The sequence below is a fragment of the Elaeis guineensis genome, chromosome 11 (assembly GCF_000442705.2).
Source record: "Elaeis guineensis isolate ETL-2024a chromosome 11, EG11, whole genome shotgun sequence".
NCBI classification, from domain to species: Eukaryota; Viridiplantae; Streptophyta; class Magnoliopsida; order Arecales; family Arecaceae; genus Elaeis; species Elaeis guineensis.
In genome coordinates this window covers 102,513,891-102,537,308 of record NC_026003.2, presented here as the reverse complement: position 1 = coordinate 102,537,308, position 23,418 = coordinate 102,513,891, and the positions used below count along the sequence as shown (strand labels likewise).

Genomic DNA, 23,418 nt, shown 5'->3' with positions numbered 1-23,418 from the left:
GCAATGATTGGCACACCAATTTTTTTGTTTTTTTTTGATCCCGAAGATATGTAATCATTTTTTATGATTTCTTGAATGATTTGAAGCCTACATTGATGTTTGTTGATGTTATTTGATGTTTGTATCATTTTGGTACACCTGCGATTAAGCGTGTGATGCTGATATAAATCTAACATGATGTTATATCAGGGGAGAATAGCATTACAAGTTTCAACATATAGCCTACGGACAATCTTACAAAGACTAGTATTATTGAACTCTAAAATGCTCAAATCAATTAAATATAAAAAATAAATAATCAATACATATCGAGATTTAGAATCGTGTCGAGCACCGATGTCGTTCGTAAATATTTGGATTGTTTACATAATCAGGAGGAACACCATTTCGTCCCTCTAATTACGCAGCATTGCAGTCCTTTGTGCTCATCCTATAAGGTATGTGCTAGATTGTAACTAGTTCCAGATCTCTTGCTGAAGCTGTAGCTCTGAGAGATGTAATCGAGTTGATAGTATAGAGGGATCCATCCGAATATGACGGCAGCAAAATTCAATCCGTAAGATGCTTGAGACTGCATAAGGTATTAGTTATTGAAAGATAATACCTCAGACTTACCATATCCATATCGTATGGATCATAAGCTGTGGCTGCGGATAAGAGGATCTAGAATATGATGAACCTGATATGTCCATAGATTCAACTCCCCATGCGAGGTCATGTATAGTTGCATGGTATGTTGAATGATCTCGAGGAGCCTGTAGTCTCTATGCGATTGTATTCTTGTAGGCTCTATCAGCTCATACATCGTGGTCTCTATCTTGTATGGCATGCATAAACTGACTTACCAGTGAATCGAATATGATCTTGTTGCTGCATGTCACAAATAACGGTTTTCTGTCCTCCACTTCCTGACTATTAGATTCATGACCATCAGAAGAACTATCATCTCTGCTCTGTCTGATTTCTAAATCTAAGTGAACTGGATAAACTGAATGCTCCACTCCATTGGAACTACAATTGCCTTCTTTTCTTGTCTCTATGTTAAGCAGTTGCCTGCCCTCTTATCGTGCCTCGTTCTATCTGGCTATGCTCCAAAGATGGATGTTGTGGCCGATCAGCTGGAAGTCTGTGTGGAATGTTGCTGGTTGTTCATTGCTCAATATCCACTTTAACCTTGCTAGCTACAAAATTGACTGGTCGTGGAGGCGATTCTAGCTCATTAAGCTCTGGCTGCTACTGCTAGCTTTTAAACTATATGATCATCAGATTCTCATTATTAACAAAGCCATTCGTAGTTGGATCCAAGTATTTTAGCTCAATTTTCTCTTGAATGTATTTGAGCCTCAACCTCATATTATAATGAACATATATAAGGTGGTTGAGGCATTTTTGTGTCAGATGGTTCCTCTGTTTGTTATGGATAAGGACGAAGGTTGACCAATTGCACTCACAATCACTTGAGAAGATCGTCTGAGAAAGGATCCGAATGGTAAGTTGTTTCTGATTTTTTACTGTTAGTCCAAAATGGACCCACCATTCCACTGTAAAAGCATTGGGATGGAACAAAATTAAAATTAAGATTTATCATATTAGATTTATTAGTAGCTACGTAGTGTCAAACAAGCATTGTCGTTATTTATATATAATCTATTTGGATTCTTTTTTTTTTGGTTTACGATCTCCACATTTGTTCTAAAGATTTTGATGCCCTCCCTAAACATTTTTGACTGTAAAAAATATATTTGTTGTAATATGTTACTGGTTGAAAATACATCAAAATCAACAAAAACCACTCCACCTAACTTCTTTTATGTGCATCGTTATGATTTTTGGATTAGATTCCATCTTGTATATCATATTTCGTAGGGACATTAGAAGCTCATCATCTATACCTATCTTAGGTACTATGTATTGGAATCTCGGGCTCAGATAGGAAGCTGCAGATAAATTTTGAAATTGATTAAGTATATTTGCATAAAAATAAGAGCTGTCAAATTCTCAGAGTATTCTTGATTTGCTATTTACCTACTAGATGCAAGTCTCTTCCTATCTGATAGTCTCACTGATGCTTAATGATTTGGATGTACTTTTAAGCATATTTCAGATTTGTTAACTTGATTGAGCTTTTGTTCTCTCTATCATATGATATAAGAAGCCCATCTAGGGGTATGTTTCACTATCTATGGCTCGAAGCATCTCATATAAAGACTTGATAGCCTTCATTATCTTTTTGGCTCGTTGTCAAAATATCTATCTCGTCATTAAGTTCTTTAAATTGCTCTTCTTAGTATCTGTCTTGGCATAACTACGCTCTTGCCACTCAGGATTGACAAACATCTAATGTAGATGTACTTTTTTGTCAATAAGGCTATCAAGTACTGTTTATTCATAGTGAATCATATGACATCTGGTCTCAATATGTCTCTCTTTGTATATCTCCACATTAATGATAAAATTTATATGTGATTATAGATGCATCTGTTAATAATCTGTATTGAGTTCACTTTCTTCTGCATCCTACTAAGCTTCTTAATGTCCATTAATATTAGGTCGATATAATATATAGCACATGATGTTTAGAATATATATGGTCGTTGCTGCATTAGAATCTATCCTACGGTGTTATACTATGGTTTGTTGTTGGTGATAACCTGCATGATATTTTTCTCTCCTATATGATCGATCATCTCCATCAATATGAGGATACAGTGGCATCGTGCATTTGATTTGAAGTATCAATGAACTTATGAAAAATATTTTTCCATCACAATATATCAGCAAGTTGATGATGCTCCATCTGGTAAGACCAGTTCAACCATCACACATCACCATCAGTTCATATATTGGTCATTGGTCACTTATTCTGATATGATGCAATCCAATTCTATAGCTCCTTATTATTGTCAAAAGTTCACCGTAGATGTCCTTCGATCCTTGATGTCACTTATTCTATCAGCAAGTTGATGATGCTCCATCTGGTAAGACTAGTCCAACTATCACACATCACCATCAGTTCATACATCGGTCACTTATTCTGATATGATGCAATCTAATTCTATAGCTCCTTATTGTTGTCAAAAGTTCACTGTAGATGTCCTTCAGTCTTGGAAGATCAATACTTGGACTGGCAAACTGTATAGATGTAATGGCAGAGTGATAATGTGTTATTGCATGTACTCAGATGTGGCTAAAGTGAAATCAAGATGTAATAGCTTGCTACATATCATTCTTCTTGTCCTTTTTCAGCATACTATCAATTCTTTATTGTTTGGAATCCTCGTTGGGGAAGGCGTATAGATCTAAATCATAAATAGTGGCTCCAGCTGGAATCTCTTTAGAGGATTTCTTTCTGTTGCTAAAAGCTCTTAACAAAGAAGCAATACGGCTTGTGCCTTTGCCGACGGATTTTCTAATTGATGAGGTCCTCCTAAAGTTTGACTCTCTTATAGTGCTTGTAGAATCTGACTCCAACTCATAAATTGATGGTCCAAATTGAGACTATGCCTAGTCAACTTCTCAAGCTGCCACTGATCTTCCAAGTTTACATTAATGACAGCTTGGATCTATGTCTCGTCATTTGTGGCAGACACTTTTTTTGATTGTCTAGAGTGATAGGAAAGTGGTTGTGTGGCTCGGCGGTCCACCTCTATATTCTTTTTCGAAGTCTTTTTCTTCGCTGCTTTAAAGTTAGTGAAGTGCTTCTTCAGTTGATGAACTTTTTGTGGGCACTTCAGTACATAGCTATATTGGGATAATCGCCAATCAAGTGTTGCTTCAACCTGTTATCCCTTTTTTTCTTGAATTCTCTGTTGCATCGGTTACATTTCTAATTGTGCAGATTCGAGAGCATCTACTTGTGGTCTTAACTCTTAACCAATTTCACTGGCTCCTTCTCGATGGATCCATTTCTGAAGGTTAAACAATCATAGTAGTACAGTAACTATGCAAAAATAATAAAATTTTGTTGTATATTTTTTATTTTTAAATTATTTTTTATTATTTTTTAATTTGATCTTAGATCCATGTAGAATCCTATCACGGATGCTACATATATATTTTTTTTACGGTAGTGGGCATACATGAAATGCTATTTATTTTTCAAGTTCATTCAAACTTAGGCTAGGGCACTATGTATATGATGCGTCAAAACTTTGATAACTGGATACCAAATTATGTCGAAGTAACTTGTAAGCCCTTAAATAATATTTTAATTTTATAGTTAATTTTTGAATTTTATTTTTTATAATTTTTTATTCTGAAAATATATTTTTAAATTAAAAAATTATATACTTAATAAAAATTAATGATTTCAATGTCATTGCGTAGATCATTCATAAATCTACAACATATATGAAATTACATGAAAATAAAAAATTTTGGTATGATCTTATTTTTTCAATTTTCACGAATTTTCAAGTTGTCGAAAAGAGAGAGAGAGAGAGAGGTGGGAGATAAGCTCATGTACCTCTAATTGATGATTTTTCTTTGTTTTGCACTTAGTTGTACTATGGAGAAGGGGGGAGGCATTTTTGGAAACAAAAATGTCTCGACTTGTCTTGCCACTCATCTCTCTCAAACCCATTGAACCACAAAAAAAAAAAAAAAAAAGAATCGGCCAAGCTGTTCGGTTTGGCCCTGAACCATACTAAACCGCTTGGTTTTGGACCGGTTTGGTCCCTATTTCGGATTTAAGGGCCGAGCCGATCCGATTCCAAGCCGGTTCGGTTCGGTACGGGTTGAACCGGACGGTTTGGTCCGGTTTGGTGAACCATGATTACAGCTATTTATATCAACATCTCTTTCTAGAGTTTTCTTGGTATACTAGAAGCATGAGGAAGGATGAGTCCTTATGAGGTGTTTAAGATCCTAGTATATCGGATTTCTAGTTGTTGTATTACGCAAAAGGCTCTAGCAGATTGGATGCCTAGCTGTAGTAGTTAGCAATCATGATGCACATCTGCTTGTGGAAATTTGGCTTTTGGCAATGTGAGCTCTGGTTTTCATAATGTAAAGGTGCGGCACATCAATGAGTTGCCCAGATTAGAGGTTCCACATGCCTCTGTTGTAGGGTGGGCCATTGTTCAATGATTGGCCTAGTGCTGCTGCTGTGCACATGGGAAAGGTAAGAGATCAATTTAGGTTCTTTTGATTTCAATGATAACGTGATCAGTGGACGAAGTGGCACAATGACTAGCTAACTAAGGGAGGTTGGATACCCTAGTTCTGATAATAGTTTATCCCATAAAATGAGCTCCTTGTTAGGATTTGATATGTAATCTTTTTTTATGAGTAAATATTAAACCTTTGGATTTATTAACAAGGAAAAAGGGGCCATATGTTGTTCATAATCTGAAAGAAAACCTTTCAGAACCATCTTATGAGCGTCCATTTGTCATAAAAATGAACCAAGTTGTGAAGGATAGAGGCTTGATTCATCGGAAATGAAGTTGCTTGTTTGCTATGCATAATTCATAAGAAAAATTCTCTGATTGACCTAACAAAGGGACTTGGGTTAGAAGCAGGCCTTTTATCAGTCAAACAATCCCAAGGACAGACTCAAAAGAGTTGACATAGAATTTGCTCAAAAAAGTTGATTCTGCTCTTTGGTGATTCTCTTTATTTGGTACATGTTTGCTAATGATAATTGTATAGCCAGATAAAAAGATGTGTTATTGGGTAATTAGGCATCAGTATTTGTCTTTGCAAGAGCTAAGTTCATGATTCTTTTTGCCTTATGGTATCGCATCTTCCAAGCTGAAGCTATTTTTAGTTTATCTACCTGATCAAGCCATGAATCTCGAGTATGATAGTTCTAGCTGAATCTAGTCTTATTGCATTCTGAATTGCTAGTACCAAACTCATCTCTACAAAATATTTGAAAAGTAGGTATCTAGTTTGATTATTTATAGTGTTTATCTTAAGTGTTGATGCAATTCAGTGCTTATCTTTCTGCACCATTAGCCATAAGTTTGACCTATGCATTTAAATATGCTTCCTTGTTTCCTTGAATCTTTTGCCCTTGTTGTTCCGATGGTTGTGTTTGGGGGCCTTGAGAGCAATAAAATGATTAAAGAATAATGTATCCAGGTCAATAACATAGGAAAACCCCTATTACTTGTGTTTTTTCAGAAATTCATGCATGATGTCACATGCAATAATCTGTATCATTGCAAGTGGACTGCTTATGCAGATCTACTCGCAGCTGATTACAGCTAGAAAATTATTGGTTGCTGGTTAACTGGAAGTCTCATGTTCTCTTGATGGCGAGTCTTATTTCCTGAGGACCTTACATTAGAAATTTGAACCTTATGTTAATAATATATGTATTTTTAAAAAAATTTAAACAGGTGCGAGAATACATAGATGACACAGAGGACTATGTCAACATCCAGCTTGATAACCAACGAAATGAACTTATCCAGCTCCAGCTGATATTGACCACTGCATCCTTTGCCATAGCTATTAACACGCTAATAGTCGGGATATTTGCAATGAACATCCCATGCCAGCTGTATGATGCCAAGTACCAGCCCATCTTTTTTCCCTTTGTTGGAGGGACATCGACAGGCTGTTTCTTGATGTTCTTGCTAATGCTAGGCTATGCCAGATGGAAGAAGTTGCTTGGCCCTTGAATGAACCTTGTTTCAGGCAATGTGGATGGCTACAAATACAGGACCATCTTCAGTTTAAATCTTGTGGGGCTGCCAGAATAACCAAGAGCATTGAGAAGCAAATATGGTCAGCTATGAGTCTCTCAGTGTGATCTGCTGCAAGGTGAACATAGAAAGTACTGGGTCGAATCGAAGTGAATAAATAATGTTCTTCAGGACTTAATTTTATTTTGGGCTTTGTGACGTATATATACAATAATGTTTTTTTTCTGCTATATTACCATCTGTTGAATCAGGTTTTCTTTCTATCTATAATACCATTAGTGGTTCAGGTTATGTTTATATCTTTATTAATTGATAAGTAGAGGAACTTGCATACATTTTATGTACCTTTTTGTGCCTCATGAAAGGGACTATTGAGCTACCTAATATTTGTGCAGGAAAAGTTGCTTTTCTGTGTGATATCAAGATCACGGGGGTTGCCAATTGGAATATTAAGGGTGCGTTTGGTTACACTTTTTGATTTTTAATTTTAAAAAAATATTTTTTATTTTTTTATTTTTATTATTAAATAAAAATAAAAAAAAGTAAAAAATATGTTTGGTAACTATGTTGTTGTAAAGTAAAAAATAATATTTAGAGACGGCAGATGAATAGCTCGACGAGGGAGAAAGGTTCAGAAGTGAAGGAGAAAGGGGTAGGGAGATGATGAGCTTGACGAGGGAGAAGGATTCGGGTTGTTTATTTTTTGGTTTGGCGTTTTAGACGACGGAAATAAAAAAAAAAAAATTTGGAGAGTAAAATTTTTTTATTTTATATATAAAATAATTATTTTAATTATTTTAATTTTTAATTTTTATGATATTATTAAATATTATTTTTTGATTTTTATTTTTTAAAATTAAAAAATAAAAAAATATTTTTTTAATGACTAATCAAACACATCCTAAATTTTTACTCACATCATGTGTATTTTATTTCTGTTTTTCATTTTTGATGCTTTAGGCATTTTAGCATGGCACTACTTGAAGGGACTGCAAGTGGGCTGTGGAAGCCACGATGGGTCAGGTTTGGTTTATATCACAAACACTGCTGTCTTAATGAATTCTTCACCTCCATTTCACATGAGGACTGGAATCTTGTATGGTGGGCTGCGGTTACCAAGATATCTTGTGGTGATATATGTCTGTAAGTTCAGGCTTTTTCGTATGATGAAACAATCATTAAAAACAATTGTTACATAATTTGATTAACATAAAAATTTTATCCCCTATTAAAGTTCAACCATGAATAGCACATGTCCATGTGAAAGTACAGTCGTGCACCATCATGGTACGCAAGCCTCACGGCTAGTGCCATCACCTAAACCTAGGCAGGCTTGTCAGGTAGGCAGTGATGTTGCGGGCCAAATTGCCAAAAGTAATTTGCAAATTTTTCAAGAACATATACATATTTTTTTTTGATAAAATTTTTTCAAGAATATTGCTACTATGATTTGACCAAGCCATGTGCCGTGCGACGAGCAACGTTTTTACTTGATCATTATTATTTGAGGCCAAACACACACACACACACTTCTCTCTCTCTCTCGATCGGAAAAAAAAAAAAAAAAACAACAACAACTATAACAAAGTCAAAAGAATGCTGCTAGATATACATGAAGCCAAATTGCGTCATGGACCACAAAGAATGCTGTTGGAATATCAGCTCTATATCCAATTCGTATAGGATTTGGGTGGGTGGGGTGTCATATTAGCGCCGTGTCGGATCTGCACATCATGCATGTTTGTTTGGCATTATTCTATGACCAAACAAAGGTCTACAAACAACCATATCAAAAGAGAAATTTTAATCTGATTAATATATCAATTATCTATAAAGATGAAACTCTTTTACATTAAATACTGCACTAGATTTTCCAACCTAGCTAAAGGCATTTTTGGTGGGCAGATTTATTCTGTGCTTAGTTGGGATTATAAAAAGATGAATAGATGGGATTGGAAGGATGGATAGTCTTCATCAATCGTTTGGTTCAGAAAGAATGGATGGAAAATGTGGATTATCAATCCACTCTGACCCACTATTTTGCATCCTTCCAAATTAAAAGGATGAAGGAAGGATGAAAGGAGCGTTGAATAATAAATTTTAATATTGACAAAATTACCCCTCATTAATTTTTTTGATAAAAATATAATACTACTTTTTCATTAATATTATTTATACATATTTTTATATATACTATTAATTATATACTATTAAATTTTATTAATTATTATTTTAATTTTAATATATAATTTTATAATTATAATTAAATAATTAGATTATCTTTTATTTCTCTATTTATATTTATTATTTTTTTATTAAGTATGTATATAATATTAATTAACTATTTAAATTAAATTATAAATTAGTTAGTTATTTATATAATTAATTTATTAATAATTAATTTATGAAATCATTATTAAATTTAATATTTATATAATTTTTAATATAATTATAGATTATAAAGATTATAAGTTTATAAATTGTTTACTTCTTTAGTATAAATAAGTATTATAAATTGATAATAATAATATTTTTATCAAAAGATAGTTTTGTAAAATGTTATCTATTTTTCTTCTTATTTTTCTTATTCCAAATAGAGGAGGAAATCATTTCCACCTATCCTTTCATGTTTTATCAAATATATAAGAGGAAGGATAGAAAATCCATCCATCCTTTCCTTCATCCATCCTTCCTTCAATCCATCCTTCATACCAAACAGAGGATTAATAGACGTGAAGATGAACTTTGATGGATATTATTACATTAGGAGAAGCATATATGGTTGGAATACCCATACATGCGTACAAACATACGAATATATATATATATATATATACATACAGGCAGACACACATACATATATTGATATAATAATATACACACACATAGAATCTATGGATGAGTGGCAATTTTGGAGCATGGAATCGTGTTGGAAAACTACAGATGACGACTTACAAGGACGGCCGGAAACGAGAATTTGGCACTTGCAACGCACATGAAATATCTAAATTACAAATGATCGTGATCGCAAATCAATTATCGCCCATATACAGGCAGACACACATACATATATTGATATAATAATATACACACACATAGAATCTATGGATGAGTGGCAATTTTGGAGCATGGAATCGTGTTGGAAAACTACAGATGACGACTTACAAGGACGGCCAGAAACGAGAATTTGGCACTTGCAACGCACATGAAATATCTAAATTACAAATGATCGTGATCGCAAATCAATTATCGCCCTATACAGGCAGACACACATACATATATTGATATAATAATATACACACATATAGAATCTATGGATGAGTGGCAATTTTGGAGCATGGAATCGTGTTGGAAAACTACAGATGATGACTTACAAGGACGGCTGAAAATGAGAATTTGGCACTTGCAACGCACATGAAATATCTAAATTACAAATGATCGTGATCGCAAATCAATTATCGCCCGTCACACAACTTGGGAGGAAGCTCTCCCTCGAATGCAAGAAGTAAATAAGAAGCTTATTTATTTGAATAAAAATCATTATATTGTAGACCGACCGCGGCGCCACATCGGAGCATCAGGGCTGCTCCGGACTTTGGGGTTTATTTCTAATGTTATTACGAGGGTGTAGATCACGATGTTTTGGTGACACACAAAACGAGATCTTAGGGACAGAAGGTAACGAGGTAATTAGCCCCAGTAGGGCAAGCGAAGGTGCTGCTAGTATCATCATGAGCGTAACTGTAAGCCTGAGGGCACTCCGTCTTGAAGAACTTCGAATAGCTCGACGGCTGGCATGCTTTCGGGCTGCTATAGGCTCCAGTGCAGCAGTACTGGGGTTGGTGAAAAGCGTCGCAAGCGCTCTTGCAGGCGACGACAGTACCGGATTCCGTCACCTGCAGCTGCGTCGGGCACTGGGCGTTGATGTTCGCCGAACATGATGTGGTTTGGCAGCCCGACACACCTTGTGGAGTGATGGAGACCGGCAAGTTGAAGCCGTCCACCAAGCTTATGTCGTAAGTATCCTTCCCGTTACTGCCATTCAGGGTGAACTCGAGGAGCGAGGCGGGTGGGTTGCCACCGTGGCCGTTGCACGCGACCTGCCCGGTGCCGCAGTCACCGGTCTGGCATGTAAATGTCCCTGCATTGGTGGAGCAGCCTGTCCGGCCCCATATCCGGCCGGACCAATGGGCCGGGGCAGTTATCGAGTTGGAAGCCGAGGCGGCGAGCGTGAAGCCCGTCTGCGGGAAAGCTGGGGAATTTGCGTTGTCCTGTATGCCAGGCCAGATCGTCTGGGCGCAGTTGTTCTTGAAGGTGAACGTAGTTGAAAGCCCACCTGAAATTTTATAGGTTAGACGGATTTTGTAAGAAGGAACATAAAAAACAAGGCTCAGAGGCTTTGAAATGGATCGTGAAACAAACCTTGGACGAGGAGGGCGGCGAAGAAAATGGCGAAGAGAAGCGATGGGTTGGCCATTGAGGACTAGGAGGAAGGCTTGCCTTGGATGGATTCCGAATGCAGGAGAGGAGGTGGTGAGAGAGTCGGAGGTTTGTGGGGGTATTTATAGGGGAAATTCTTTGACTCCAAGGGATGACAAGGCGCGGAAGTCTGGCGACGCGCATGGAAGAATGGCTCAAGGTCCTTGTTTGATCAGTGGAATTCTTCATAGGGTTGGTCTTATGTGGCGGCAGTCATTCGCAGACCTAGACAATCCACTTGCGTGTATAGTTTGGCTTGATCTTTGCGGAAAACAACAGATCAAGCAAACAATTACGGAAGAAGTTCTCCCATTTCGTCCAATTAGTGTCTGGCAAGTGCTTTCCAATTACCATAGAGGAGGACCGGTAAGCCGAACCCTTTTACGGGAACGACTGCTTCCAACTACTAGTTCACATTGTTTTAATATTTAGTGAACAATAAAATTATCTTCAAAAATATTTACATATTTTTCAATAAAAAAAAATATTACAATCATTGTACTGGTTGTTGGGATAATTCAACCGATCTCCGATTCCGACTATAGATCGACCTCATAAATATAATATACCGATAACAATCAGTTGATCGATCGACAGTGGCTATTCTCAATCATCAACAGATAACTTGATTAATCTCCGATGAAAGATCATCGGCATGTCAGAATTACGACCGATACTTATTCGGACTTCCACGATGACCGACATACTACTATTACCGAATATAATCGGCTTACTTGAAATTGCCGACGTACTTTCACTTGCGTAGGAACTAATTACCTCATTACCTTTTGTTCCTAAGATGGTTGAAAGTAGCAATGAGTACTTGTATGTTTCAAAATGTCGTGAAGCATTGAGAGTAACAATTTCATAGTTATCAGTGTTGCGGCCAATCCCTATTGCACCTGTCGTCGGTGAAGAGCATCTACAAAATGAAGTCCATATTGACCGGAATTGTGTCCGGCGAGGATCCTCCAATGCTTAGTTGGGAGTGGTGAACAGCAGATGAAGAATATTTAAAATGATAGAGTCTCAGCCCAGAATTGTCTCACCAATACTGTTCCTTTACTCTTTTTTATAGGTGATTCAGATGTAATCATCGAGCACGTGATCCCACTTTTTATGGCACTAAAGGCAATTACCCCAATTATCAAGCCATAATCATGGAGTTAATAGGCTGTTTATGTCTATTAATGATCATGACATGTAGTCGATAACTGTTCATAACAGTTAGATATGTGGATTCGCACATTCCGACATTATGTGATCGTGGGATGGACGGTTATACCTACCATTGATCATGTTTTGGCTTTCCACACTGGTAGTTTCAAATAAGCCGACTATATGTCGGTAATAGTAGTATATCGGTCGTTGTGGAGGTCCGAATGAGTATCGGTCAGTAACTCTAACATACCAATGGTCTTCCATCGGAGATTAACCAAGTTGTCTATTGATGATTGAAAATAGCCGACTATCAGTCGGTCAACTGATTGTTAGTCGGTATATTGTGTTTATGAGGTGATTTATAGTCAGAGTCGTAGGTCGATTGAATTATCCCAATAGTTGCCCCCCACTCCCAAGTCCAAGGTAGTCTGACGTGCATGTTGTCACGTGGTCTGTTGTGTTGGATGAAGGGAGTTGTCACGTGCTGTCTCGAGCTCTGATTTGACTATTGGCATTAATGACTTTTTGAAATACGAGAGATCTTCATCTATTTTATTATTTCGATAACTGTGAGATCATCATTGGGTTGTCATTTTAGAAAGATAATTCGGCGCTCAAAAATTTGAATGATTTGATTCTGATTAATAGGTTTTGGCCACGTGTCTAAATGTCATTGGCTCTGTATCATTCACATGGATAACAGTGAGGTGGCATAATCTAGAAACTGGTACGTCAAACCGTCCAACCAACAGTCAGTTTTGATGTTGCCATGTGTCAATATCTGAAGAGATCCTGATTTAACTGATTTCATCTGAACCATTGAGAGGTCCTATATATATAAAATCGCTTTCATCCAGGCTTTACTTTTGCATTTGTCGCCTCTCTGCAGTAGAAAGTTTTGCTACCCTAGTACCAGGAGCTTTCCAGATTCTATCTTTTGCATCATCTTTGGCTTCAGGTCGAGTTCCCCTTCCTTCTCTTAGGGTTTTTCTCTTAGGATTTTTTCTCTCTTTTCTAGTTTTTCATTTTTGATGGCTAGTAAGAAGGCTTCATCTTCTCGAGATAGTCGGTCGGAGAATCCAACCGAAGACTCTCTTTCGGATTTGAAAATAGAAGTTTCTTCCTTATCGGGTGCAATATTGAACGGCTCCGGAACAGTACCGTATCTTGGAGCAGTATCAGCTTTCCGCTCCTAATTCGGATGGTCAGGTGAACTCTCCTCCTCTGGATCAGGTCGCATTTTATGTCGAGGACCTTCGAACTGATCTTTGATTCTCGATTCTGGAGTTCATTCGAAATCTTCTTGATTACTATGGTCTCTGTCCTGCTCAGTTGGCTCCAAATTCCATCCGACTGATCATTAGTTTTACTTTGTTATGTCGGCTTATCCCGACTGAACCTCATCATTCTCTCTTTCGATCTTTTTTTATCCTTCTCCTCATCCCAAGGTCTAGGGTTGGTGGTTCTTCAACCCAAGAAAAGGTCTTTCTTTCATCTCGATCTTCTATCATCCATTCATAGATGGAAGAACCAATTTTTTTTTATCTCTACTTCTTCTCTTTGGGCTTTCCTTCATGCTGGGGCGATCCAAGAACTGACCCCAATGAGAACAGTCGGATGGATACCGATGATCGAAAAGATTTCATCCGACTGAAAGACATGAAAGTTCCACCGCAATAAGACTGATGACCGAACAAGCTCTCTATGATATCGGACTTAGTTCGGTAACTTGCTTAGGTATAACATAGTTGGCCATTTCGCTTTTTCTTTTTGTTTGTTTTTGAATTCTGTACTAATCTTTTTTTTTTATTGCAGCTATGCGGATAAGGGTCCGAGTTTCAACCACTGATATCTGCTTGAAACTGCCAAGCAGAAGGAAGCAACTGAGGCTGGACCTTTCGACCGTCGAAGAAGAGTCGAGTCACTGCTCCATTGGTACCGATGAGGGAATCCGACATTCCGTCGGAGATAGTTTCCGAGCCGGTCCTAGCGTTGTCGGCCCTGACAATACTTCTTTCGACTAAGGTGCCGTCTGCTGAAGATGGGACGGTGAGAGACAACGAAGCTGCGGTAGAACCATCGATGGCTCCATCAGTGGAGGTTCAGGCTGGAGCGGGAGTCGCAGTCGAACTTGAGTAGACTGCGGCTGCGCCAGTTGTTCTTCCAACGGAATGTTCTCGGGTGCAGTCAAGCACCGACTTCCTGACGGTCTTAAGCACGGGACCGTCGATCGAAGATTGAGGGAAGGCACCGGTGACTTCGGCTGATGACGGGTCGTCTACGGGCCTTCCCATACTTTTTGACATCAAGATTTTTTAGGGTGAGTCGGCCTTGGCCAATCAACATTGGCCAAGCGACTCATTGAAGCTGCTCTTCTCCCAATAGATAGGAGAATAGGAAGAATCGAACGGCGTCCGAGATGTTCTCTTCTTTTTATCCGATGGTACTTAAGGTAATCTTTCAACATTTCTTCTTTTTTCTTTTTTTTTATCTGACTTGACTTATTTTCTGTTTTTAGTGGATGCACGATATGCACACTTTGGAGTGCGGTATCGAAAGATCGTCGATTTTCGTCGATCTTGGATGGATAAGGTAGCGGCCATCACCGTTGAGAAAAATGCTGCCGTCGAAGAACTTCAGATGGTAATTGAACGAGAGAAAAAGCTTTAAGAAGAAGTCTCCCATATGATGGTCGACCTTCAGTCATCCAGAATCGGGCTTGAGTTAGCTCATCAAAATATCGTATCTCTCGAGTCCCAAATTAGGAGCAAGAAGCACTCTATCATCGGCTTCAGAGAAAGAGAGATGGCTGCATTGAAGAGCTGGAAGTAGAACGTAGAAGGCATCGAGCCATCCTGAAAAGACTGGCACTGGCCGATGCTGAGTCGGCCTTGTAAGAGCTGAAGCTGAGTCAGTGAGGGATACCCTGAGTCTGACCATCAAGAACTTCAAGAATTCGAAAGAATTCAAGGAAAAAATTCTTGAAGGCAGATTTGCTTCCTACTGCATCGAATACGAGGAGGTTGAGATGCGATCGATAAATTATATCCAGACTTAGAGTTGACCAGCATCGTTCCTCCTGTTTCAGAAGAAGAAGCTGCTGAAGAGGGTATCGCGCCAGCCAAAGATGATGCACCGACTGCATCAGGACCTGCTCCAATACCGAAGCTGTGTTGGAGTAAGATGACGAAGAAAATGACTGATGATTGGTGTAGCATTTTTACTTTCTTTTTATAATCAAATTTTATAATTAGACTTTGGTCCAATTTTTGTAACTTTCTCTTCAATAAATGAAAAGAAAAATTTTTGAAGTACAAATTCTCTCTTCTTTTTGTGTACTTTTAATATCGTAGAACCATAGTCGGACAACCGAATACCAATCGATGAATCAAATGTTCAGTAATAACTATTGTAGAATTTATCCATTAGTCAAATGTTGATCGACATACTTTTTCTTTTAGGTATTTAGATAGACGGTGATAAATCAAATATCCTTCGATTGACCGTAGTTAAGTTGGTATGTCTAGATATTTGATAAACGATGGTAAGCTGAATATCCTTCAACTGACCATAGTCAACTCGATGTGTTTTTGATTCGATCGAGATCGAATCGGCATAATATTCTGCTTAGTTAAAACTAAGTCGGCATCAGTAGTTATTCGACTAAAGTCAATTTGTATAGTGAAAATCAAAATATAGTCAGTGTGTCGATTTTTACAGTAAAAAATCGAGATACAGTTGATAAGAATTAATCGTTCATTTATCGGTCTACTATCATTTTGTAGTTGGCTGAAACTTTCATGATTCTGAAATTCAATGTTTCATTCTGAATATTGTATATATGAACAACTTTATTGATAATACATCTTTAAATTATCGACATTTCAGGTCCGAAAAATAGTTGTTCCATCAAGAGTTTCTAGCCGATATGCGCTTGATCGAAGTGTCTCGATTATTCTGTAGGGTCCTTCCCAATTTGAAGATAATTTTTTTTGGTCCAGAGGTTTTGAGATTTTTACCTTTCTTAAGATCAGATCTCCTAGATGGAAGACCTTCGGTTTAACTTTTGCTTTATAATACCAGGCTACTCTTTGTCGATATGCTGCCATCCGAACTTGAGCTTGCTGTTGGACTTTCGAAAGTAAGTCTAGATCGGCTCTCTAACATTCTGAATTGCTTGGCTTATTGTATTGTTCCACCTTTGCTGATGGTAATCCAATCTCAAGTGGGATCATCGCTTCTGTTTCATAGACCAGATTGAATGGCTATTCTCTCGTTGGTATGTAAGAAGTTATTGGATATGCCTATAAGATCGGATACAGTTCTTCCATCCAGAAGCTTTTAGCTTTATTTAGCCTAGTTTTGAGACCATATAGGATTGTTCGATTTGTTACCTCCACTTCACCATTAGATTGCAGATGGCCAACTGATGTGAGTTTATGTGTAATGTAAAATTTTGTATAGAACTCTTTGAAGTTCTGATTGTCGAATTGTTGGTCATTATCAGTGACAATGGTGTGTGGTAGACCGAATCTGTATATAATCGATTTTTGAATAAAATCTTTCATCTTACTTTCAGTGATTTATGTCAAAGGTTCAGCATCCACCCATTTAGTAAAGTAATCAATGGCAAATATTATGAATTTTCTCTGATCAGATGCCAGAGGGAAAGGACCAAGTATATCAATTTTTCATTATGCAAAGGGCCATGGTGTAACAATTGATGTCAGCTGACTGGTCGATTGATGTTGTATATTTACATACTTTTGATATGGTTCACATCTTTGGACAAATTCAGTTGTATCTTTCTTCATGGTGGGCCAATAATATCTTTGTCGTAAAACTTTATAAGCCAAAAATTTATCCCTCAAGTGATTTCCATAAATCTTTTCATGAACTTTTTGAAGTGCATAGTCGGCATCTGCTAGTCTCAAACACTTCAGTAAGGAAAAAGAGAACGATCTTTTATAAAGTTGACCATTCATCAAAATATATTGTGAGGCCATCCATCTTAGTCATTTGGCTTCTAAAAGATCTGTTGGTAGAGTTCCATCAGTCAAGTATTGGATGATCGGATCCATCTAGCTTGGCTCATCATTGACTTGAAGCACTTCTTCGACTTTATCGATACTCGATTGTTCAAGACATTCGACGAATGTTCGACCCAGTGAGTTGAATGAAGTGGTCGCAAGTTAAAAAAGTGTGTCGACTCAAGCATTTTCTGTTCTTGAGATGTGAGAGATCTCAAAATATTTTAAAATCGATGTAAAATCTTTTACTTTCTGAAGATACTTCATCATAACGGAGTCTCGGACTTCAAACTCACCTTTAACTTGCTCGATAATCAACTGAGTCGGTAAAGACCTTCAAGTTGTCAATATCAAGCTCCTTGATAATCTTTAAGCTGGTTAAGAGTGCTTTATACTCAACTTGGTTATTTGAAGCTTTGAAATTGAATCGAAGGACATATTTCGTTACAATCCCTTCGAAATTAGTGAGGATGAGACTGGCTCCACTGCCTTATGCATTAGATGCTCCATCAATATGTAGCACCCATGCCAATATTAAGTCAGGCTTGAGAGTTGTAACTTGCTTTATTTAGTCATTGGATTCATCCTCAAAATTATTATCAGGTATAGTACAGTTGGCGACGAAGTCGGCCAAAACTTATGCCTTCATCGATGGACATGGGTGATATTGTATGTCAAACTCGCTAAGTTTTATTGCCTACTTTGTCATTCGATCCGAAGTATCCTGTCGGTATAAAATTATCTTCAACGACTGATCTGTCAAGATGACAATGGGATGTGCTTGGAAGTATGGACAAAGTTGCTGTGATGATATGATTAGAGTGGAGATCATCTTCTCCGCTCTTGAATATCTTATTTCAGCATTATGAAGCACCTTGCTAGTATAGTAAATTGGTCATTGAATTTAGTTCTCATCCTCTTGGATGAGTACCGAACTAACTGCTTTAGTCAAAGTTGCTAAATAGAGATACAAAGTTTCTTCGATCTTTGATTTTGTAAGTAGCGATGGAGATGTCAGATATTATTTTAGATCTTCAAAGGATTGTCGGCATTCATCTAACCATGTAAAGTTCTTTGCTTGTCTCAAGGTCTTGAAGAAGGGCAAACATTTTTCTGCCGACCTTGATATGAATTGACTGAGTGCGGCGATCCTTCCATTAAGTTGTTGTATCTCTTTTTTGAAATTTGGATGCTTCATATTGATGATAGCCTTTATTTTTTCAGGATTGATTTTGATTTCTCATTGTGACACAATAAATTTAAAAAATTTTTTAGAAGTTACTCCGAATGCACACTTGGTTGGATTTAATTTCATCTGATGTCTTCGAAGTGTGTTGAAGACTTCTTCCAAATTCTGAACATGATCAGAAGTTTGAAGATTTTTCACTAGCATATCATCTATGTAGACTTCTATATTTTGTTCAATTTGTGCCTTGAATATTTTGTTGACTAGTCATTGATAAGTAGCTCCGATATTTTTAAAATCGAATGGCATTACTTTGTAATAGTAGATGCCTTTGTCGGTTATGAAGACTGTGTGTTCTTTATCTTCGGATGCCATCCGAATCTGATTGTAACTTGCAAAGGTATTCATAAAGCTTAAGAGTCAGTGTCTCAAAGTCACATCAACTAGTTGGTTAATCTTTGGTAAAGAAAAACTATCCTTCGGACATGCTTCATTTAGATTTGTATAGTCGATGCAGATTCTTCATTTTTTATTGACTTTTTTCACCATCACTATATTGACGAGCCAATCAGGATAATTAGCTTATTTGATGAAGCCAGCTGCGAGGAGCTTATCAACTTCTTCATCGATGATCTTCTATCTTTCAGGAGCAAAAGACCTTTTCTTTTGTCTCATCGGCCTAACTTTTGGATCAATATTTAGTCGGTGGGTTATTATCTCCGAAAGAATGCCTGACATATCAATAGTCAATCAAGCAAAAATATTGGTGTTTGCTCTTAGTAGATTTATTAGTTGTTGCCACTTTGGATCAAGCAACTATGATCTAATTTGTACCATCTTTTCAAGATCTTCTTCTTTCAACGGTATGGAAATCGGTTATTTGACTGGTTCATCCCTTTCTTCATTTTTCTTTAGTTCAATTTATCAATGGACAAAGAATTTTCAAGTTGGTTATTCTGTGTGGAGATGAGGAAGAAACATCAGGTGAGTTGTTGATCTTCACGTATCTCTCCGACTTCGTTTCTTGTTGGAAATCGAATCAATAGATGATATGTTGAGACTGCTGCTCTCAGGGTATTAAGTCCAGATCGTCCGAGTATGGCATTATAAGTCGAGGAAACTCGGACAACTGTGAATGTCAATAGAACAGTACTCTGTTGTGGATCTGTTCATGCGGTTAATGGGAGAGTGATTTCTCTTTCCATAATAACTACATCTCCAATGAAACTGACTAATGACATCGAGACTCTTCTAAGTCGATCAGTCGGTAGTCGTATTCGAGAGAAAGTCGAATAAAAAAGAACATCTATTGAGCTTTCATTATCAACTAGAATTTTTTTTGCATCATAATTTACTATCATCACCGAGACAATGACATCATCGTCATAGAGAGTTTGTATTCTCCGAATATCATCATTCAAAAAAGTAATTACATTATTGAGTCATCGTTTCTTTGCCGACTCTTCTTCGAATGTTGCCCCCTAGTTCTTTGATCATCCATAGATCATATTGATTACTCTCACCATTGGTAGATTGTTAATTGTCTCCTTAGCTTACGACTGAGGTTGTTGGTCGATGGGAGGTTGAGTTGGGCGATCGTGTTAGAATTTTTCATGATAGCCTAGTCGAATTAGGGCCTCTATCTCATCCTTAAGCTAGATACATTGTTCGGTATCGTGATTGTTATCACGATGGAACCAACAATATTTTTTTCTATCACGGCTCCTCGATGGCACCTTCATTGGTGGGGGGTGTCGAAGATACTCTTCTCCCTCGATTTTCATCAAAATCTACGCACAGAAAGCAGAAAGAGGAGTATAGAAATCATACCTGCCATAGCTGTTTGACTTTGGACTCCATTGTCGAGGTGAAGCTCGCTTATTGGTAGTTGGCCTATTTGATTCAGTCGGAGCTCCACTTTTTTTTATTTCTTTTTATGACCTTTTCCATCTGTTTGGTGCTGGTTAGAAGCACCCTCATCCGCATGTATGAGTGTCTGCCTGTATGCGCTCTAAAAGTTCAGCATAGGTCCGGAGGAGAGTCTTCTCCAGAGAATAGGTGAATCTGAATCCCCTCAAACCCCTCTTCGTGGTCGATATGGCCATATCTTCATTGAGATCCCTGACCTCAAGTGTGGCCGTATTGAAACGAGCTACAAAATCTCTCAACGTCTCTGTTTCACCATGCTTAATAGAGAAGAGATTGTCTGATATCCGTGGCACCTTTTGGCTAGTGCTGAAATGGGCCATGAAAGAATGGTCGAGCTGCTCGAAGGAGTTAATGCTCCCCAGCTGAAGTCTGGAATATCAGGCTCGAGCAGCCTTCCGAATAGTTATCGAAAAGCTGATGCATAAGAGGACGTCAGTTGCCTCCTAAATCATCATGAGAGCCTTATAGCTCTCCAAATGGTCGATCGGATCGGTAGAATTGTCATATGGCTTCATCTGTGGTATTTTGAATCGAGATGGAATCGGTTCATCTAGGATATGCTAAGAGAGAAATTGGGCAGTGTTGGGTATAAAATACCCCCCCGACCAAAGTTTGTAAAAGACCGATCCTTCGGGGCTCTTCCGGCTCCCGACCTTGTATGTGGTGCCTCTCCGAACTCCCTCGACCGTACGGACTTCTCTGACAATGGACTTCTGCATTCACCCACCGAGCCACCCCAAAGGCCCTCTGGGCCTCACTAACAATCGACCTCCTACAGCAGCCAACCATTCCCGAGTCTCTCTCGGACTTCTTCCAGCCACGGACGACCCTACTCCGAACTTCTTTCGGGCCTCGTCAGCATCCGGGCTTCCCCAACAACGAGATTTCTATAGTAACCAGACTCTTTCCAAGTTTCTACGGCGGTCGACCGCCTTTCGGATCTCGATCGAGCTCTTGTGAGAGCCGAACTTCTACTACGAACGGTCTACTCCGAACTCCTACAGCGGGCTATCTATCCCAGACGTCTACTGTAAGCAAATTCTGTTCAAGCCTCTACTATAAACAAATTTCTTCCGAACTTCTACTACAGGTAGACTTCAACCAAGCTACCCCATAGCGAGTGGGCTCTGGACGAACTTCTACAGCGTGACACTACTCCGAGCTTCCACGACAACTGGTCCTCGCCCGAGCTCCTACAATAAATGGCCCCCTTTCGACCTCTCACGAGAATCGAAGCCCACCCGAACTTCTCCAGCGGATGGATTCCGGACGAGTTTCTATGACAGACGAGCTCCAGCAACTGGGTCCCTGCAATAGTCGATCACCTCCGATGTCTGTCGAGCCTCCCCGGCGCTATCCGAAGTCCATCGCCGGCCGACCTCCTGCCAGGCTCCCCATAAAATCGGACTTCCTCGGCGGACGATCTTCGGATGAGCTTCCGCATCAGATAAGTCCCAGACGGACTTCTCCAGACTTTGTCAACAAAAATCTCCGTCCGAGCTCCTACAGTAGGTGACTCCTGCCTGAAACGTCAGCATTCGAAGTGTCCGACAATAGTAGATTCGTCAGTGACCTCGAAACATCCGAGCCTCTCCTAGAACGATGATATAAAGAGCCATTCTGTTCCATCAGGCATCCCAGCTGAGCTTCAGCCGACAGATCCGAGCTCTCTGACAAGCCACAATAAGAGCCGCCATCTTGCTCCACTCTCTGCAACGGATTCATGCAGCTCCACCACTCTCTGACAAGCCACGACAAGAGCCACCATCCTGCTCCACTCTCTGCAACGGATTTCATGCAGCTCCACCACTCTCTGGCAAGTCCCGATAATGGACACCACTCCACTCTCCACAACAAGCTCCACGTGGCCCTGAACGACCCCTGACGCCACTACTCTCCGTAACAAACTCCATACAGCTCTGAGCGGTCCACTACCAGACGGTTACAGACGTCGCTGTCAGTCAGTTACGCCCTCTGTCTATGAATAAGGACCTCCAGATACATTCTTCTCTAGGCTGGTAACTCTATCTCGAAACTCTGTCAAATTTTGCTCGAGCACTCCATTTCTGTTGAAGCAGAGTACTGACTTGAGCGTCGAAGGATCTTACCGAAGCACCCCCAACTTCGGTTTAGACTTTCTTTGCAGGTTCCAGCGACGGCCACGGTCATCCCAGCTCCAGCTTCTCCGACTTCGACGGAATTCTGCACCAACAGAATTGGCGCTAGAGGAAGGAGCTATGTGTGTCTTTGCAGTACCCTTGTTCTTAAAGGAGTGCTCAACGAGATTGATTTCGATCATCCTCTCCGACATCCTCTTCTCCTTTTTTACTAGATCTTCACCCGATGCCTCCCGCAGAGTATCCACCAGGCGATCCACGGCCTCCGCGGCCAGATCTTAGGCTCCGACATCACCTCCAGTTTCTCAGGCTTTTCCTCCTCCTCCGGCAACGGCGGTCGATGCGGAGCAATTCGACCTGTTGGTTCAGCAGGTCAGAGGCCTCACTGAAGTGGTGCAGGCCATGCAACAGCAACAACAGCCGCAAGCGTCAGTGCGGTTGGAGAGAACATCGCCGGAATTCCAAAATCTGATGGTAGGGCGGGCCACTTGGGCCAGTCGCCCCATCTTTCCTGGAAAGACAAATCCGAGGGTGGAGAGCCCTCAGTCCGATCATGATTCTACTCCGGAGGATCTCTATCTCCATTCTGCCCGAAGACTCTCGAGACCCACAGTCGAGAGGACTTCCTGGATCGAAGGCTCCAAGAGATGAACTGGTGGATCGAAGAACTCCGCCACGCTCCCCCTGCTTATGGTGAGGACATCTGTACTGACCCTCCCTTCTCTCAAATGATCATGCAGGAATCGATCCCGCCAAACTTCAAGCTCCCCCAATTCAAAAGCTATGATGGGATCTCGGACCCGATCGACCACCTGGAGGCCTTCCAGACAATGATGCTGCTCCATGGCGCGCCAGACGCC

The 23,418-nt window shown here is 39.3% G+C and overlaps 2 protein-coding genes across 3 annotated transcripts in view; one reads left to right on the top strand and one right to left on the bottom strand.

The window, feature by feature from the left end:
• Positions 1-7,877, top strand: part of LOC105053633 (putative magnesium transporter MRS2-G) — a 22,534-nt gene extending 14,657 nt beyond the window's left edge. Inside the window, exons 4-5 of one of the 2 annotated variants that reach the window (XM_029267177.2) lie at positions 7,052-7,111; positions 7,617-7,877. In XM_029267177.2, coding sequence (XP_029123010.2) covers positions 7,052-7,111; positions 7,617-7,625 — 69 coding nt within the window. In that variant the 3' untranslated portion in view covers positions 7,626-7,877. Of the gene's footprint in view, positions 1-6,347; positions 6,948-7,051; positions 7,112-7,616 lie in introns of those variants that run through there. The other variant, XM_010934882.4, reaches the window with a different exon arrangement.
• Positions 7,878-10,162: 2,285 nt separating this feature from the next.
• LOC105053634 (thaumatin-like protein 1b) lies at positions 10,163-11,255 on the bottom strand. The gene is made up of 2 exons (XM_010934885.4): positions 11,079-11,255; positions 10,163-10,992 (listed from the first exon to the last, which is right to left on the bottom strand). Exons 1-2 carry the CDS (start codon positions 11,131-11,133, stop codon positions 10,322-10,324), a joined length of 726 nt encoding a protein of 241 aa, XP_010933187.2. The 5' UTR covers positions 11,134-11,255; the 3' UTR covers positions 10,163-10,321.
• Between the last annotated feature and the right edge of the window lie 12,163 nt (positions 11,256-23,418).